Genomic DNA, 19990 nt, shown 5'->3' with positions numbered 1-19990 from the left:
TCCCACGTCCTAGGACAGAGAGGCCCAGAGGGCCTGAGCTTCCCCATCCCTGCATTAAACAAAAACCCTTTCACCACTTTGAAAGAGGTCCCTGGTAGTTGAAAACGTTTATGTTTCTAGTCCTACTTATATAAATTTTAGGTGGCAGGAAGAAAGTGCGTAGAGGAAGCGTGTAACGCATACATGCATGCTCCAAAGCAGCTGTGCTTTCTTTGAAATGTTTTTTCTTCTTAACTCAATTCTATATTGATTGACATTAAAAACAAACCAGAATGCTAACTTTAGTTGCATATTTTTAATGTTGTTTGTGCTTCTTTGAAAATAATCCCTGAGATGTGTGTTTACCATATTTTTCGCCCTATAGGACACACTTTTCCCCCTCCAAAAATGAAGGGGAAATGTGTGTGCATCCTATGGGGCGAATGCAGGCTTTCGCTGAAGCCTAGAGAGCGAGAGGGTGCGCACTGACCCCTCTTGCTCTCCAGGCTTCAGGAAGCTCTGTGCAGCCCTCGGGAGCCCGGCGCGAAGGCGTGCCGGGCTCCTGATGGCTGCGCGGAGCTGCCTGCATTCCGAAGAGCGCACCCGGGTTTCGCGCACCTCTCCGCAAGCCTGGGGAGACCGGTGCGACTTCGCGCCGGGCTCCCTAGGCTTGCGGATAGCAGGCTGTCCTGCGGGCTGGGGTCGGGGGAAGCTCGGGCTTCCCCCGCGCCAGCCCCGCGCCTGGGGGGGGAAAAATAATTTCCCCCCCTTTATTCCCCCCCCCCCAAAAAACCTAGGTGCGTCCTATGGGGCGGTGCGCCCTATGGGGCGAAAAATACGGTATATCTATGGTTAGCTTCAGCATAAGAGCAAAATCGTCGTGGCCAGTCCATCATGAAACAATTTGACCTATTGACTTAAAGCTCTCTGTGACTTTAGCTTTGCTAGATATTTATGATGATGCAGACTGCTACTTGGCAATGAGTAGAGCCAAAGGAATATGGAAATATGCCTCTTCAGGCCAGGATTGCAAAGCTCTGCAAATCATTTTCCTAGCTTGCTAGAAGCACAACACTTATTTGATTCTGTCTCAACGCTCAGGCAGTTTTAGGTAGCTCTTTGAGATTATAAGAAGCACCATCAAAATAGGATTTAAACGTTGAGAGTGGCTCACCAAACTGGAATAGTGTTTAGGTTTGGTGGCCTCTAACAGAGAATACAGCTATTATCATGTGTATTTAACATGTTCAACTGCCGTACAGTTTGCTCAGTTATGTGAAACAAAAGACAAGTCCCTAGCTTAGCAGGTTTGGCTGTGGAACAGAGCAAGTACATCTATGTATCTTGGGCCTCTCTTCCTCCCCCACCTTCGCTGGTTGCCAAATGTTATTTAAGACATGCAGAGTTTTCTGACATGGTGGGGTATTAAATACAGATGATACCTTGGCTGACATTTTGTGCTGTGTGTTAAAATTTCTAGAGCGTTCGCTTTATTAGTCTGTTACAGCAAACACCAGAAAGAGTGCTGTGGCACCTTAAAAACTAATGTATTTATTTGTTATGATGTGGTCCATGAAAGCTAATGCTGTAATAAATACATTTGTTCGTCTTTAAGGTGCCACAGAACTCTTCGTTGCTTTTGTTCTGTGTGTATTTCAGCCGTACAAAAACTTGACAGCTGGGGAGAAGGGCTGTTGGAAGATTGAAACCTAGGTTTGAGGTACCTCAAGACCTGTAGGTATAAACAGGTTCTCATCTGGTTGCTTGTGTGAGAAGAGTGTTTAGGTTCTCCAAGAGGCTTTAGTAAAGTTTAATCGCTCTGGTACCTTTTATATACAAGTTTAAGGGTGAACAGTGACTGTCTTGCATAGACACACCTCAAAGAGCCCATCCAGGGAAGGGCAATAGCTTGGTAGTAGATCATTTGCTTTCCATGAAGAAGGTCCCAGGTTCCACCCCTGGGATTTCCACGTAGGTTGGGAATGTCCTCTTGTGTGGAGCCTTGGAGAGCTGTTGCCACCCAGTGATCTGACTCTGAATCAGGAGCTTCCTATGTTCCATGGTCTTTAGTGGGGGAAATGACAAAGATTGAATCTTCCAGATGAAGCATTCCACCTGTCTTGGCTGCCTACAGGTAGCCTCAGGGAGGATAGTGCGTCTTCAGACGGCCCTTGTGTATGTGGGTAAGGGAAAAAACTGCATTGGGTTGCGAAGTAGTTCTTATTCAGATTGGGTTTAAGGAAGGAGTTGCATTGACCTCTAGTACAGAGTATTAAGTGGGTAACATACAAGTGCTTTGAACCTCTCTTTGTGTATGTGTTTTTAGGAATATTTTAGTAGACAAGCCCAATGATCAGTCTTCGCGGTGGTCTTCTGAAAGCAACTACCCTCCCCAGGTAAGTGTTTGAATTTTCCCTCAGTATCTCGAACCCTTCAGTTACTACCACCACCAGTACTTCTATTATTTATCTGAATAAATGGTGCCATTGTTGCAAGACCATTCTTTCTGGGTTGGTTTTTCAGAGGGCCGGGTTAAGTTGGTGTTTGCATTTAAATTCCGAATGGTGTCTCATTGGTTCTGTGTTCTTCTCTGAGACCCTGGAGTAGAACAGGAAGAACCAGCAGGCTGAGGGATCCCTTGGAGAAGCAGGAGTGGTAAAATAGCTCTCCATAATACTACTGGAAATAGCCAGCTTTTCAATGTCTGTGCATGTTTATTTACATTGGCGATAAGTATCAATACACTGGGACGAGGATCTATTCTAGGAATGAGACTGCATTGGGAAATTCTGGGTGCTTTGCCTCCCTCCGCAGTGTCAACGAAAATAGACATTTCTTCTCTATCTTGATGTACTTTCTCCTCTTCGTGTTTTGTTGCAATTTCTTGGACATGGGTGTGTAGAAGGATTGGCAAGGTCTGATTGATCCTGTTGGGAAGGGGGCACTATTTCTGGAGAAGTAACCCAGGCTTGCTGCAAAAGGGCCTCTCCTAATTATGATTAAGACATACTGAACAGGTAAAACACCTCTGTAAGTGGCAGCATAACCTACCTTTGTTAGGCAAGTACCAGAGACATTTACAGTAGCCTGTCTTCCAATTACTACTTTATTAGCTTTTCCTGTGGAGTATAGGAAGTCATGGTGCTGGGGTAAGGGCACCACGGCGGAGGAAATAGCTCAAGCCAACATTAATATTATTGGGAATAAAATGAATCTGGATTCTCCTCAACCCCCACTCCCTTTGCCACTTGCAAATAACTCACCCAGTCCCCGAAGAAGCACTGATTTTAATGTCCATGGCACCTAAGCTACTGGCAAAATTCTAGCTTGTTTATTTTTAGCATTAATTTTGAAAAAAAATAATCCAACATTTCTGAACGTAGGTTTTCCTAAGCTAGTATTTCAGCTAAAAATAACCAGCTAAATAGTCATGTTCTGCTCTTCCTGCATGCGTCTACCAGATGGTCTTTAATAGTTCTTCTTGGCAGAGATTCCTTTTTATGATATTCAGCAGTGTAAAAATGATATGTTAACATTGTATTGAGAGTATAATGTAGTCTTGAGTTAGTATGATGCCCTAGAGGCCTTAAGTGAATTTGGTGGATGGTGGTGGTTGGCGTCTCTTGATGAGTGGAATTTAATTTTTGAATGGTTGAGTGTATAATTATTAGGCTGGATCTTGCCAAAAAGAATGAGCAGATGAGGAGCATACATCTTACTTCCCCTCTTACAGGGACCTGGCCATCTAAATTTTTAAGGCAAGCAAATACATTTTGTAAATCGGGCATCTTCGCATGATACATCTTGGTTCATGTTGTGAGGTAGTCTTTGCAGTGGTATTGACTATTAGAGCAAGTGGCAGACAAAATATTTTAATCTCAAGGCAATTTTCTTGGCCACAGTGATGCACTCAAGCTATGTACAAACAAGCATATTTATATACTGTGGCTCAGTGCACACTTCAGGTCAAGCCACAAACCATGATTTTTGTTCATTGCTGGAACTATCATTTATGTTGTAAGTAGACTTAACACCCAAGGACTTTAAAATAATAATTTTTTTGAAATGCCTATCTTGCAGTCATCACCTTCAGGGTGGCTTACAAAATGTACAATTTTTTTAAAAATGTCCTAACCCAGTCTTGCAAATGAAATGCAGAACTGCATAAGTACAACAATCCAGAGCAGGCAGAAATTTCCCAATTAAAAAATGTGAAAGCTTCCACACTAACATTTATATCTAAAGACATGATGCATGGAATAAGTTTAGAGTTGTGTATACACAGTCGTTGCCTACTTGGAGCCCCCTCCCACAATGCTTTGGGCTACCACTCTCATCAACCCCAGCCCCAGTGGTAGTCCAAAACATCTGGCGATCACCAGGTAGGCTGCTGTATGCCATTCACATATACCCAGCTGTCACATATACCCATGGACATTCTCCATCACAAGCCTGTCTTTGCTGCCATGGAAGCTGTCAGAGACTTTCCTCCCAGTTTCTTTTCATTAGTGTGGCAAGAAACAGCGCAGAGCAGAATTTCCACACCTGCAAAACGCCTTCTGCTTACATCCTCTCTTGGTTTGTTTTAAGGTTCTACTTAGCTCTAGGCCTTGTTTGCGGTGTGATACACTTAAAACAAGAACAAAGACCCATGTGCATTCTTTTTCCATCCCCTATAGTATCTGATCCTGAAACTTGAAAGGCCTGCCATAGTCCAGAGCATCACATTTGGAAAATATGAGAAGACTCATGTCTGTAATTTAAAGAAGTTTAAAGTTTTTGGCGGGATGAATGAAGAAAACATGACAGATCTCTTATCAAGGTAAGAAGGATATTCAAATGTGCTTTGGGCATTTGCTTAATGTCTTCCATCGCAGGATTGATAAGGTGAAGTATAGGCAGCCGTGAGATGTGCTTTAGTCCACGATTCCCAACCTTTCCCCCTATAGACCACTTGAAAATTGGTGAGGGTTTTGGCAGACCTCTTAATTACTTTTCTGCCTTCTGTAGCAATTCTAATGCACTGTGTGCTAGAAGCTATGTGCTTTTTTATTGTCATTGGTTGCTTCTTTTATTACATATTGCATTCCATAGAATTCAAATGGCAATATGGTAAAATACAAGAAACAAAAGGAATGAAAATACACTTAAAAATAAAGATGAATATTTAATTTGACGAATGTGCTATCTCCCGTCTTCAACCACAGACCCATAGACCACCAGAATGAATCTCATGGACCACTGGGAACTCCCTCCCTTCTGTCTGGTTTATGCTTTAACTCCCTCTTCCCCATTACTATTGGTGATAAAAATGACATTATTGGAGTGAGGCTGTTCTCTGTGTGCTTCCAGATACCTTACATTACAGCACTGGTTTGGTGAGCCAGCTATACACTTCCCCCAATGAATCGAAAGCAAATTCTTTTTGGTTTACATGGGACAGCCTTAGGTTCATCCCCGTTTCCATCTGAATTCCAGAAAAGCAAGCTAACTCATTTCAGAATGTTGGACAGCTCACTGCTTTGCAAGCCACTGGCAAGACCAAATCTGTTGCCTCGAGCAAAGCTTCTTGGCAGATCACAACACTAGCAGCCTCATAATATTTATATTTATACCCTACCCATCTGGCTGGGTTGCCCCAGCCACTGGACTGGCTGTTTCAAAAGGTGAAAGGTGGTTCTCTTCTGTGCTCATTCTGCATTTAAGCTTTCCTTCTCATCTCTGATTCCTTGCACTGGCTCACTCCCTCTGTCCCCGGCTCTCGCTTACTCTTCTGCTTTTCGTCAAATGAACATTTCTGTTCTGCTTTTCCATAAACACTGACCCCATAACATGACTTGGAGATAATAAAAAATTAGCATAAAAGCACAGCACCTGAGCAGAGCTAACAAACTTGTAAGCTTAAAACGAAAAAAGCAGAAGCAGTTGAGAATAAGCCACGCACACCCTCAAAAGCTTGATGGAAAATGATAGCCTGTCCAGGAACTTAAAAGGGAAGAAACCAGGTGACTCTCCATGGGGAGAGAGTTCCAAATCCTGTACACCAGGAAAAAGAAAGCAGCATCTGGTGACAGGCAACAGTGTTGGTGCTGACCTTTGAAGCCCTAAATGGCCTTGGCCCAGTATACCTGAAGGAGTGTCTCCACCCCCATTGTTCAGCCCGGACACTGAGGTCCAGCACTGAGGGCCTTCTGGCGGTTCCCTCGCTGCGAGAAGCCAAGTTACAGGGAACCAGGCAGAGGGCCTTCTCGGTAGTGGCACCCGCCCTGTGGAACGCCCTCCCATCAGATGTCAAAGAGAAAAATAACTACCAAACTTTTAGAAGACATCTGAAGGCAGCCCTGTTTAGGGAAGCTTTTAATGTTTAATAGGTTATTGTATTTTAGTGTTTTGTTGGAAGCCGCCCAGAGTGGCTGGGGAAACCCAGCCAAATGGGCGGGGTATAAATCTATTATTATTATTATTATTGTTATTATTATTATTATTATTATTAGTGTTATTATTATTAGTGTTTGTATCCTCCCCTGTTAAAAAACATTTATTTTCTATATAGAAGTATGAATAAATCACATTTTCACATATCTACATTCACTTGAGCTCCTCGGACTTTTCTGTGCCATGTGGGCTTTGTTTGTTTTTGTGTGTGTGAGAAAGGAAGCATTAATTTATGTGTTCCCATCACGTTTATAAAGATAGCTGGCTGGCTTTCCTGTGCAAGACCTTAGCAGGTGGTGGGGTCTGGCTGCTGACCTGAATATAAAACTTGGCCACTTCTTGAACCTGAACTAGTAAATGGTGCAATGTGGCTTTAGGCGCCACAGCACTTAAAATCTCTGCTCTGCCTACCTGCCATAGAAGAGAAATCCCTGTCCCTTGTTAAGCTCTCTCTACGCTGCAGAGCATAGATTCATATGGGTGTAGTTGGTCCCTGCCCTACAAAACAAAAAAACTTGCAGTGATTGGAGGGCCATAAGCAGTGGTCTCCTGATCCTTATTCCCCACTTATAAATGTTCCCTGAGGGTGGTGGTGGTATATTTTGTAGCAGCATGCCTATTTACAAATTGAAGCGAAACAAAAATTATCTCCTACTTAGCCATAAAAAGATTTATTAACCTTGTGTCCTTCCCTCCACAGTGGCTTAAAGAATGACTATAATAAAGAAACGTTCACCTTGAAGCATAAGATTGATGAGCAGATGTTCCCTTGTCGATTTATTAAGATAGGTAAATATATCCCTCCCCCCCTAGTTTACGTGCTACCAGTTTGCTAGTCTCTGTTCAGGCAGGTTACCCACCCAGCGGCGTTATAAAGGGCCTCTTCAATGTCCTTTGTTTTGGACGAATCTGCTGCTGGTGCGAAATGTGGTATCTCCCTCGTGTCAGGAGCAAATTCCCAGGACCTAGTCTTGCTTTTTGAAGTCCTTAAAATGCAGTTGGAGAGTGTGTTGTTTCAGCCTACAAACCTACCATTGGCTTGGGACTCGTGTCTTAGTGCATTCCTCTGCCTCTGGTATGGTATTAGCTGAGAGCATCCTGCTGGCAATTATTGATGAAGGGTGGTGAGGAAGACTCTTATTGCTGGGCTCAGTATGTAAACTAGTCATAGTTCCTCCATTTGCAGGGTGTGGACCAGGGGTCTGCAAAGTTTTTGTGGCATGGGCTGGTTCACGGTCCCGCAGAGAGCCAGTGTGGTGTAGTGGTTAAGAGCAGTAGTCTCGTAATCTGGTGAACCAGGTTCGCTTCCCCTCTCCTCCACACGCAGCTGCTGGGTGACCTTGGGCCAGTCACACTTCTTTGAAGTCTCTCAGCCCCACTCACCTCACAGTGTTTGTTGTGGGGGAGGAAGGGAAAGGAGAATGTTAGCCGCTTTGAGACTCCTTAAAGGGAGTGAAAGGCGGGATATCAAATCCAAACTATTCTTCACGGTAGGCTGGAGTGTGTGCACACGCATGCACAAATGCTATTTCTGGCGCTCCTTCCGGCACGGATGTGGTGTGCGTAGCTTCCCATTGGCTGCAGGAGCTTCCTGCAGCCAATGGGAAGCTGGCCAGCGTCGTGGAAGGCAGTCCCTGCTCTGTTCTGTGCCGGTTTAGCATGGCGCACGGGAGCCAACTGAGCGGGTGGCGAGGGTCCATGGGCCAGTTAAACGACCCCCATGGGCTGCTTGTGGCCCATGGACCTTAGGTTGCCGACCCTCGGTGTGAACCCTTGACTAGAGTGACTAGAGCCATTTCTGGGATTTGAGATCCTGATGCAAAAGAAGAGCCATGCCAGTAGAACAAAAGTTCTATTTCATCCAGCACCTTTCTGTCTCCAGTGGCCAACCAGATGCCTCTCAGAAGCTCCCAACCAAGGCATTAAGCTATTATCAGAAGTTTGTCCTCACCCTCTGGTAGTCACTGCTACCAAACCTGGAAGATTCTGTATAACCACCATGGCTGATGGCTGTTTATAGGCCTATATTTTAATAACTTGATCAGTCTAAGCTAAGGGCTGTTGCTGCATTTGGTGGCAGCACAGTTCCATGTATTAAATGATAGCCATGTGAAGCAGTACTTCCTTTTGTCACGCCTGCATCTACTTGCCAGTATATAAATAGAATTTTTGTCAGCGTTATTGAGAGCACTTGGTGGACAGTGGTCACCAAGAGTGTCTTTCTAGTCATGCTTTGGTTTTCTTCTTTTGGTCTCCTTAGAGATGGTCCTGGGCCAAAAGGGAGGAGGTGGGTTCAAATGTTAACAAGTGTTAAGTGTTTTGGGTCTTTGGGTTAAAACCAGCCCCATGAACTCTGCCTGGAATGCTTTGGGGAAAGTGGTTCAAACTTTGTAAAGTGTATAAAACACTTAGAGTAAAAAAGTGCTATATAAACAACCCCTTCGGAAATTGCAGTTGAAAGACAGGGAATAAATGTTGGATTGTAGCCAAATGAGTTCTGCTCAGAGTAGACCCATTAAAATTAACTGGAGTTACTCATGTCCATTGATTTCAATGGGTCTGCTGTGAGGTTGACTATCATTGGATACAGACCATTTAAAATAAATACTTAAACCAAGTACTTTTACTTTCCAAACATTGTCCTCAATTTATGGCAGCCTTCATTTTGGTCTAAAATAATGTGGTTGACCAAAACGCCAGTTGATGCTAGACTTGTATAAGAACAGGAATAACACCGTGAATTCTTGGCCCTCCTGCTTGAGTGGGGACAATTCTTGCAGATGGGTATCTGTCTTGGAATCTGTGGGATGCTGGGCAGCAATCTCTGGATTAAGTGAATTAGATCTGTTTAATAATAAAAAAGGACATTTGCTTTGCCTTCTGCTCGCTGGGTGGCCTTGCCTGTAAAACATTACAAGCTGGCAAGCTTTTTCCTAATCTGAGCTCATGTCCTGATTATGTTTGTTTTTTCTTTAAAAGAATTTGCGCAACAGATGAGCAACTACACCAGTACTCTTATTTTGCTTTAACTTCATTGATTACTTGGGTATTTTGCTCATTGATCTTCTCATTTTAGAATCTTGATTCCCCCCCCTTCCCCACTTTCACCCCTTATCCACACTTGCTTGAATGGTGAAGTTTTGTGTAGATTATCTAATAATAATATATTTAGGGGAAGCAATATCTTGTGTGGAATAATGTCAGCATTTGCATGGAGGCTACGTATATAACGATAATAGTTTTCTCCCTTCCTGCACTCTCCCCACCCACCCCTTGTCAAAAAATCCACTCTAGTGTTGGAGTTTGGTAATACAGAGTATATTAGCCTTCCTCCAGATGTTTTGGACTACAACTCTAAAACAACTGGAGGGCAACAGGTCGCAGTTAGGTGAAATAGGCAGATCCAAGTGAAATAAATGGAAAGAAATGGCCACTCTGAGTGGCGCCATCATTCTTTTGAGTTCTGTTTGGTCATTCAGTATTCTGGAATCTTGAATTATAGAATCCTAGAACCAGGGCCACCTTGTTCTACTGCCTGCAATGCAGGAATCTCAAGTAGATCATGCATGACAGATCCCTATCCAGCCTCTGCTTAAAGCCCTCCAAGGAATTGCAGCTATCCACACTGCAATGTGCCTACACACTGTGTTTGCAGCACCAAAGTGATCTCCATGGGCTGCAGGCCTGGGCAACGTGTGTGGAAGTCCTGGGCTACCCAGATGACAAGACCGATGTCTTGGCCTCATTGATGTGGTCCAAAGGAAAGCTGAGTAAGATGTTTAACACTAACTTAGCTGCAGGACTTGCAGGGCGCCTCCCTAATTCACCAAGGATTTGAGACCCAGCGGCTACCCTCACCTGGTTTAGCCAGCCAGACGAAGCTGTTCCCGGGGCTGTTGCATGCTGACAACTTCTAGGAGCCACAGATGAGAGTTGAGTGCAGGTGGGGGGGCTGGCTAATGGTGGATGAGCTACCCAGAAGGAGCACGCCATGTCCCCCACCAGAGATATTGCGCCCTTCCTTAACACCCCCTACGCCTCCCCTATACACTAGTGACACAAATATAGCCTAGCAGTGCTGTGCCATAACGGCCCCAGCCCGACCTGGCAGTAAACCATGATAGCTGAAGGAAGCATCCATGTTCAGGGGCTGTACACTTTCGTGCCAGATGCCGGGTGCAAACAGGGAGAATTGCTGCTTTCATGCCCTGCTTTTGGAGCTTAGAAGCATCTGTCTGGATGACACTGGCGCTGGAACACTCTGGTGAGATGGACCTTTGGGTCTGCTCCAGCAGAGCAGCTGTTAGGTTAAAAGAAACTGCGATACAGTGTCTGGAGGGGAGAGGTCAGGAAGGGGGAGTTGGTTATGGAGAAGGAGGTTCTAAAAGACCGACGGAATGGATGATTCTGTGCTCCGGCACTGTGGATTGAAGATGGCAGGGTAGAGATGATCCAAGCTCGAAAAGACCCACTTAATTTTCCGTGGATCTGAAGGTGTTCTCAGCCCGTGACATTCACAGCACAGCCTGTAAGCTGTCTACGTGCAGTGCGTGGGCTGTACTGAGAACATGGCTCGTTAGCAGTCGCTCCGTCTGTTCTTTTCATTCCAGGCTCTTGGGTCTAAAATGCTAAGATGTAGGAAATGCCCTTTCTGTTAGCCACTTGCCACTGGCAAACGTCTTTTAAGCTGCTGGTGCGAAAAGCCCCTTTTGATGCCAGTGCGTGAATAGGAGTTCTGTGCAACTCAAAAGCTTGCTTTTGATTTTTAAGGTCGGCTAGTTCAGTCGGAGGGATTGCTGGGCTTGCATTGTGTTTCTCACTGTGTGGATCTGATGTGACTGCAGAGGGACAATTTGTGCATTACTGTAATCTCTGTGAAAGGGAAATTGTGGTGTACACACAGGTTTGAGTACACACGAAGTGCATTGCAGGCGTTTTTCATGGCAGGTACACTGTGTGATGGGGCTCTCATTCCACCCTGCAACCTTGATAATTATCCCTCTATGATTGGATGTTTATCAGGGCTAATGTCTTGGAAAAACTGCCATTGCCAGGATCCTTTCTAAGGGAGGCATTGGCACTTAAAGCAGTCAGGCTTGTCAGGCAGAACACCAGACACTTAAGATTGCAGAACCAAGAATGCGGTCTAGAACACCTGCTAAATCTGGACTGCAGGGAAAAATCCATAGTGATGGGCAAGCTCTCCACTATTACCTTATTGATAACTTTATGAAAAGCGACCACTCTGGACCCTTTTAACTGCATTTGCTTATTGCTGATCCATGGGCAAGATTTGTTTTTCAAAGTGCACCGCTTAATTTAATTCTAAGCTTCCATTTTTGGAGCTGGGAACCACTAGCCTCCAGAACTGGGAACTTGGCCAAGATAAGCTGAGTCAGTGGCCCTTTCCTTAGGTGCCACAGAAGTACTTTACTCAAAATGATCAAAGGCTGGTGTCAGGAATATAATTGCTTCCATACAAAACTGTGCCTGTGCGCCTTCATAGCTACTTTTCACACAATACTGCATCTCCATTATTTCAGATTTATGCAGAACCTCCAGGACAGGTGTCTAAATGATGTATTCTTCTAAATGCTAATGGCATTCATTGGGTTTCGTTTGTATTTTAACTGCTTGTGCATCTGCACATTCTAGACCGCTATAGTTTAATGACAGGAATCACAGGTCTCCTGGAGAGCTGGCTTTTCAGAGGATACTCTCAAAAGATCTATCTGATTATTATTTTTTAAAAATCATTTCCTCCAAGGAACTCGGGCCCCTTTTACCTTACATCATCTCTGTAGGGTAGGTGAGATTGAGACACGGTGACGGGCCGCTTCTAAAACTCGTAGTATTCTATTTCTTCTGCAATTTGAAAGTGCGCTTTATGGATCACAGTTTATCCACATTCTGCATATTCTGGAAGGTGGCCTTTGGCCACAGGTACTCAAAAGCTTAATTTGACGCAGAGGCTTAGTTTCGGCACTTTAGGCTTTAAGCCTGGGGTGTGTGGCGAAGGGCAGTGTGTGCAGTTAGCCCAAGCAGAATCTGCACACCTGGAAGTGAAAGTGAAGGGTTTTCCCAGGTGAGAGGATGTGACGCTTTGAGCTTATCTATGGAAACTTTCAAGTAATTCTCTGGCATCTAAGAGATTTTGAGGATTGACTGGGTAGGGAGAGGGAGAGAGCTCAAACAGAAGTGGGTGGAAATCTAAAGAAATCATAGCTGGCACACATGGCTTCAGTACCCAGCATGTAGAAGGCAATTGCAGAATACAGATGGAATTCAGAGGCCCTGAGTGACTGTGGGATGTGGTCTATAGGACGGGGCAATGGATTTCTATCTGTGGGATGTGGTCTATAGGACGGGGCAATGGTAGGGAGTATGCACACAGGGCACAAACCTTTCAAAAGGGGATTGGGCTTGCATGCACAGGTCATATAACCCATTGTGACGTGGTCCTGTAGAGTGGCACTTGTTTTTACCGTGGGAATCTATGAGTGAGTTCACTGTATTTGATGCACATTTAAGTGGTGAATAGTGAGATGGACAAAGCTACCTTGCAGGCCACTTATCTTCAGTTGCTTGGCTTGAACTGTAACTCTCAATTTTCGAGGGTCCTGTGGATTCTGGTACCTCCTTCCCAGAGTGAGATAATGCAATGGAACTGGGCTACACAAAAACAGTCCATGTTGTCCTCCTACTGCTTATGCACACTTAACAACTGTTGCATTGCCCTATTTTCTTTAACGGCCCAGTGATGCTTTTAAATTGTCTGGGAGGAATGATGGCAGACAAGTCAGTGCCTGCCACCTGTGGTCAATAGAAACCAGCATGTCAGTACATAATGTCTTTTTCTCCTTTCTTGTTATTCCTCAGTTCCGTTGCTGTCGTGGGGTCCCAGCTTCAATTTTAGCATCTGGTACGTTGAACTTAACGGCATCGACGATCCGGATGTGGTGCAACCCTGCCTCAATTGGTACAGCAAGGTAGGCTGCAGAACTGCTGGAGGTTTTTGTGAGAGAAAGAAATTCAATTTTCTGGTTGGTGGATAAGTTACCCTGTTTGAATTCAAGCAGTCAACTATTGTATGACACTCGCAGCATCAATATCATTATTTCTATAGACATAGCTGTTTGACGTGGTGCTTTAGGTTTGGCAGTGTCTCTGTGAATCCGGGGAATGTGAAATGCTTTGGAAAAATATCCCGCTTTTTGTGAGAAGCGTGAGCATTTCATAATGGAAGAACTTTGACTTTTGTGTGACAGCATATTTATAGCTTGCCTCAGTTCCAAAAGAAGATATTATTTAATAAGAACGACAATGATATTGATATTATTGTCCTGGTTTGACCTTTCTGCAATTGAAAAAGATCCCAAGTACCTAGTATTGTGTGTGGGGGGGGAGCCTATACATGCAATCTCTGAAAGCTTTTGGCATTCCGAGTAGTCAGTAGTGGTTAGATACACCAATACTCTGCCTCGGTATATGGAAGGTTCAAATATTTCTGCAGGTAGTTGATGGACGTATCTTTTTGCCCAGTTTTTCTTGGCCCATAAAATCAGAGCCTGCTTGATATGTATGAAACCCTTGATTCCTGTTTTATATTGCTCTAGTTTCGATTTTAGGCTGTATTTTTTAATGATACAGTTTTTAAAAATATTGGACACCGCTTGTAGATTTTTAAAACATGAAACAGTTTATAAATGCTTCTAAGCATGTGTGGTTAGGGCTGGTTTCTGAACTGTCTGACAATACAGAAGTTGCAATAATTGTTTTAGGATTAAAAATATGCATGATGAAAGCAGTATGGAACTTTTAAATTACCTGGCTATTAGACACTACCGAGAGCTCTTCCTTTCCAAGGGCCCTCGTGGTATAGCTGATAAAGTGGTTGATGTCAACCCAGGAGATACAGATCCAAATCCTCACTTGGGCATGATCTTACCTTGCAAGGTAGTTGTGCAGATAAAATCTGTGCAAATCCATCAGCACTGCAGCTAAGCAGGTCTGAGCCTGATCAGCGCCTGGGTGTCTGTGACTGCCTGGTTCCATGGTGGAAGGCAAGCAGGATATAAATGTAATTTAAAAAGTAGGTAACTAAATCAGTAAGAAGGCATATGTGTAAAATTAAAATTGGGCATTGCTTTCTCTCATCTGCTCCCAAGGGCTTAGGTAAAGGTAAAGGGACCCCTGACCATTAGGTCCAGTCATGGCTGACTGGGGTTGCGGCGCTCATCTCGCTTTATTGGCCGAGGGAGCCGGCGTACAGCTTCTGGGTCATGTGGTCAGCGTGACTAAGCCGCTTCTGGCAAACCAGAGCAGCGCACGGAAACGCCGTTTATCTTCCCGCCGGAGTGGTACCTATTTATCTACTTGCACTTTGACGTGCTTTTGAACTGCTAGGTTGGCAGGAGCAGGAACCGAGCAACGGGAGCTCACCCCGTCGTGGGGATTTGAACCGCCAACTTTCTGATCAGCAAGTCCTAGGCTCTGTGGTTTAACCAACAGCGCCACCCGCGTCCCTTTTCCCAAGGGCTTAGGTCCCTGTTTAATCCAACCCAGTGCCGGAGGTATATCCTGCAGCATTTGGCTGGGAGATCCACAGTGCTGTTCTCATAAATTTCCTTGTGTTCCAGTAGTACCGTGAACAGGAAGCCATTCGCCTCTGCCTGAAGCACTTTCGCCAGCACAACTACACAGAGGCCTTTGAGTCCCTGCAGAAGAAAACCAAAATTGCGCTGGAGCATCCCATGCTGACAGATCTTCACGACAAGCTAGTCCTGAAGGGCGACTTCAATGCCTGCGAAGAGTTGATAGAGAAAGCTGTGAATGGTAAGAGCAGAGCAGGGAGCAAGGCACGTTTTGAATTAGATTGGCAAATGAATGGATGTCTTGGCTGTAGCTGGGCTTTTTGGGATCCCTTTATATTCTTGAGCTCTGTAAGTCGCCAGTGAAACAGGACCCCTCACCCTCCCAAGCTTCAGTCGAGGGCTGGGCAGTATATCAATAGATTGTCCAAAATTGGTTTGAAGACCATGTCGTGATAGCAGTTTCATAATTTTTCACCTGGCAATATATCGCGAATCTTGTGTGTGTGTGTGTGCACGTGCGCTGTGCAAAAATCAGAATGTGGGGGAAACCGTGAAGCCAGCCAATGCTTCTCTCAGTTCCTGCAACCCCTGTTAACTGTGCCACATGCAGGGAGCATCGAATCACAAGAGCAAATATCACAATGCAGGAAAAACTCTACATAGTTCCATCCTTATTTCAGACATTGTGATATATTGGTACATCACAATGTTTAGCCGGTGATATATCATAGTGTTGAAAACCAGATATCGCCCAGCCCTATGTCATTCAGATTATTGGCAGTGCCAAACAATTGCAAGTTGCTTTGAGACCCTTCCGAGTAAAAGAGGGATGAATGAATATAAATAATATAAATACAACCTTCTTTGCAGCTTGGCAGACAGCCAACCCAGAACAAACTTTACAGAACTAAATCTTCCTGTTAACAAACTCCCCACTTGCCCCGCTCAGAGGAGTGTTCCCTAATGTGGCTGCGTGTCATGTCCATCACGTCCAAAGTACTCATCATGTGTAAGCCTGGCTCTGGCTGACACTGCTGCAGCTGCCCTGGAGGCAAGCAGTTGACTCTGGAGGGAATAGCAGGGGAATGCAGAGAGGGAGTGGCTACCTTTCTGCATCCCTCTGTTCTCCTGATCTTATCTTTCCTTTAACAGCCAATTGTCCCCTAGGGTTTGTGTGAGGGGAAGGAACAGGGATAATTGGCTGTTAAAGGAAAGATAAGATAAGCAGAGAAATAATCCATGAAAGAAGGTGGTTAGAGGCTCCTGTTTCCCTGCATGCTTGCCTGTGATCCCCTCTAGATTCCTCTGTCCTTCTCCTGGGGATTGCCATAGTTACTGGACCCGGCTTGCACGCGGCTTCTTGTAATGTGACAAACGGAATGGGTAGCTGGGATCTTGGAGTTCTGGTGCAAGAGGAGCTCCACATCACTGACCCATCTTGCCCCGGCTAGATTTATTGCCATGGAGCCAGGAGCATTCTGCCTTTGGGAAACAATTTCCAGATGCAGCGCCTTGGAGGGATGTGATGCTTACATTTATGGGTTGACCGTTGAGTCTGGGGAACAGGGGGGTAGCCTCACCATCACAAGGGCGAACATTTTTGAAGCCTGCAAAATATAGTTCCCTGTAGGCATGGCAGGGGTGCACAAGCATTTGTATTCCTGTTCTTGGAGGTATGTGGCCTGGCCCATAACGTCTCACTGTAATACAGGGGTAGGCAACCTAAGGACCATGGGCCGGATCCGGCCCAATCGCCTTCTCAATCCGGCCTGTGGATGGTCTGGGAATCAGCATGTTTTTACATGAGTAGAATGTGTCCTTTTATTTAAAATAAATAAGGCAGCCCTGTTCAGGGAAGTTTTTAATCTGTGATATTTTACTGTATTTTTTGTCTTTGTTGGAAGCTGCCCAGAGTGGCTGGGGAAACCCAGCCAGATGGGCGGGGTACAAATAATAAATTATTATTATTATTATTATTATTATTATTATTATTATTATTATTATTATTATTAAAATGCACCTCTGGTTTATCTGTGGGGCATAGGAATTCACATTTTTTTTTCTTCCAAAATATAGTCTGGCCCACCACATGGTCTGAGGGACAGTGGGCCGGCCCACAGCTGAAAAAGGTTGCTGACCCCTGCTGTAATATATGGTATAGGCTGGCCGCTTGTATCATGTGACTTATTCAACTTATTCCTGGTCACACAGGTCAGGAGGCCTAAGCTAGCTTAGCAGTGTTGACTGCAGCCTTTTGGGTTTCAGGGCTGTTACCAAATGGCAGGTGTCTCCTCCCCTTCCCTCTCTGGTTAAGGAGCAGCGGGTGGCGTGCCAGGTGTGTGGGGAGAGAGCCAGGGACAGGAGCGTGAAATGGTCCCCCCAGTGAGAGTGCTCAGATTGCCTTGGAGTGAACTTTAACCAAAGAAGTGTTTGTCAGTGGCTGGGACTGAGCCCAGGGATGCTTTTTCCACAGGTGACTCCCTCAACTGCATGAGCTAAATCCAGGGCAAAGAATGAGGCAGCTGTTTACCAGCTGGCAAAACCTAGGGCAGCTCATACATAAACATCTCCTTGTGGCTGCGTGCTTCCTTGAAGATCTTACCAGGATGCCAAAGCGCTAGTTTTCTTACCAAGTCCTCCTCCTCCAGGGAATTTCTCAAGTTCCCTAGGCCTGCATTCCCGCCCTTGCCTTAACTGGCCAAAGCAGAAATGAAGCTTTCTGGAAAACTAAACTGCTGGCTTTTGTACACATGGCTTGGAAATGGGTTTGGGCTTGCACTTGTGCTTGAAAGTGCCACATATTTATTTTTCTCACAATATTGCAGAGGGTGCTTGATTGGGTGGAGAGAAGCGGTGAGGAACCCAGGGCTAGAGTTGGCTGTAGCTGGGACCAGTCCATGGCAGGCTGACACCCCTTTGCCCTGCATCCAGATAATGTGTTTTCAGTGTCTGCTGGCCATCGGCCACACGTGCTTCCTCCGTCCCCCTCCCCTCTGGTGTCTTCTGAAATTCTCAGAAAATGTGCAGATGGAAACTCAGGCAGCTGCCGGACTTCCTCTTGGAAATAATAATAAAAAAAGGTTTCCCTGAAACTCAGCTGTTTCGCAGCCGGGGCTTAAATACCTCATATTTGGATTCGTTCCTAGAGCTTCCAGGCAGCCTATATCCTGGCTAGCTCTCAAGAAAGTTCAGTCATATGGTAGAAATGCCAAATGCAGGGTTACCTTAATGGTGTTGCTTGGAAGCGCCTCCAGATGCAGGCACCAAGCGTTCCAAATAATTCATCTCGCCAGAGCTGCGAAAACTTGTAAATTCACAAACACCCACCCGCTCCTGCCCCTGAGTCAAGACTCTGTTTGGATGACTTCTTGCCCATTTCCGATGACTGCGTATCTGTTGGCAGAGGACTGCTAGGGGCTGATTCTGATGCAATGCTTTCCCTTTTCCAAGTAATACATGTGGAAAGCATACATCTGAATGCCCATTCCCTAGGCTTTTGTAGGAGAGGTTGGTCCCCAAGACTAGACAGGAAGTTAGTATCTTCTTAGCCAGCTAAAGCCAGGTGGGATTTCACCAATTCCCCACATGGATGCTCATGTGACGTATGAAAGAATTCTCTAAATTGGTTATAGGCAGTCCTTTTTTTAAAAATGAGCTTGTGCTGTTTGGGGAATGTGGGTATTGATTACAAAGTGATGATAATAAGGGAGACAGCTAGATCCTGGCAACTGGTTGCAACAGGCTCCATCTTTTCCTTAGCTTGGCACAAGTGTTTTGGTGCTCTAAGAGCTAGGGTTTATTGAGTCAGGCAAGTGTTGAGGAGGTGCCTTTGGATAGGCATAGAGGAGTGACACAAAGGACACGAGGGGTCTGGAGGTTTCTGCAGTGGCTCCCTGTCTGTGGAATTCTCTCCCTAGGTGGGCTCACCTGGCACCTACACACCTTTAGGTGCCAGGCAGAAATGTTCCTCTTTATCCAGGCCCTTTGCCGATAGACATCCGATGCCCTTTTAAAATGTGTTTTTGTTTTTATTACGTATTTTGTCTTTATATTGTGATTTTATGTTGTGACCACCCTGAGATCTGTGGGTACAGGGCAATATACAAATTTAATTAAAAGAAGAAATAAAATAGCCTTCGTGACCCATAAGAGAACAAATCCCAGTTGGGCAATATATTTGCCGAAATCTTTAGTTGTAATAAAGTATGGCAAGCTTTCAAGTTCTCCAGAACACTTCCATCATGAAAGATGTTACACAATGCAAGCAGTGAGGAGGACAAGGAAAAACAACATGCAACAATTAGCTTTGAGGTCAACTTGCAAGCTCTGTTCTAAGATGGAGATTGCTGGCTGAATAAGTCTCAGATATCAGGTTGCACAACTAGTATTCTGGGCATAAAGAGGAAATGGCTGCTTCCCATCTCTTGAGAAATCACAAAGTCTGGTTTGTAACCCAGATCTGTGTCAAACCTTAAAAAAACAAAAAAACCCTGCACAGGTTCCTGGGATAGGCAGATAGCAGAAATAAAGAGGAATGTGGCTGCTTCATTTTAACAAAGCAGCCAGACTTTAATTTACCAGGCTGCAGTTTAGTTCGTTCCAATAAAGGAGGGGAAGAAAACCTCCAGACATTGCTGGTCTGTAGCTCCCATCATCCCTGTCCATTGGTCATGCTGGTTGGGGCTGGTGGGAGTTGGATAACATCTGGAGGGCCACAGGCTAGCCATCTCTGCAATAGACATATTGACCAGCTGGGGAAAGTGGTGAGAGTTAGTGGGAATACTCTATGGTCTATGAAGCAGAGGTAGAACAATAGAATTGTAGAGTTGGACGGGGTCACAAGGGTCATCTAGTTCAGCCCCCAGCAATGCAGGAATCCTTTGCCCAACTTGGGGCTCAAACCCACCCTAATGCTCTAATGACTGAGCTATAGTTTTGTATAAGCCTATGGCATCCGGTATTCCCAGGCAGTCTCCCATCCA

General features: G+C 45.0%; 1 protein-coding gene across 2 annotated transcripts in view; it reads left to right on the top strand.

The window, feature by feature from the left end:
* The window catches only part of MKLN1 (muskelin 1), an 86337-nt gene that overhangs the window by 12229 nt on the left and 54118 nt on the right, over positions 1-19990 (top strand). Inside the window, exons 2-6 of one of the 2 annotated variants that reach the window (XM_083461160.1) lie at positions 2306-2375; positions 4659-4801; positions 7115-7203; positions 13294-13403; positions 15057-15249. In XM_083461160.1, the coding sequence (XP_083317286.1) occupies positions 2306-2375; positions 4659-4801; positions 7115-7203; positions 13294-13403; positions 15057-15249 (605 nt within the window). Of the gene's footprint in view, positions 1-2305; positions 2376-4658; positions 4802-7114; positions 7204-13293; positions 13404-15053; positions 15250-19990 lie in introns of those variants that run through there. The other variant, XM_083461161.1, reaches the window with a different exon arrangement.

Source organism: Podarcis liolepis (assembly GCF_965112155.1).
Source record: "Podarcis liolepis genome assembly, chromosome: 10".
Lineage (NCBI taxonomy): Eukaryota > Metazoa > Chordata > Lepidosauria > Squamata > Lacertidae > Podarcis > Podarcis liolepis.
Note: the sequence above shows the minus strand (reverse complement) of the source record. Positions and strands in the feature narration are given on the sequence as shown.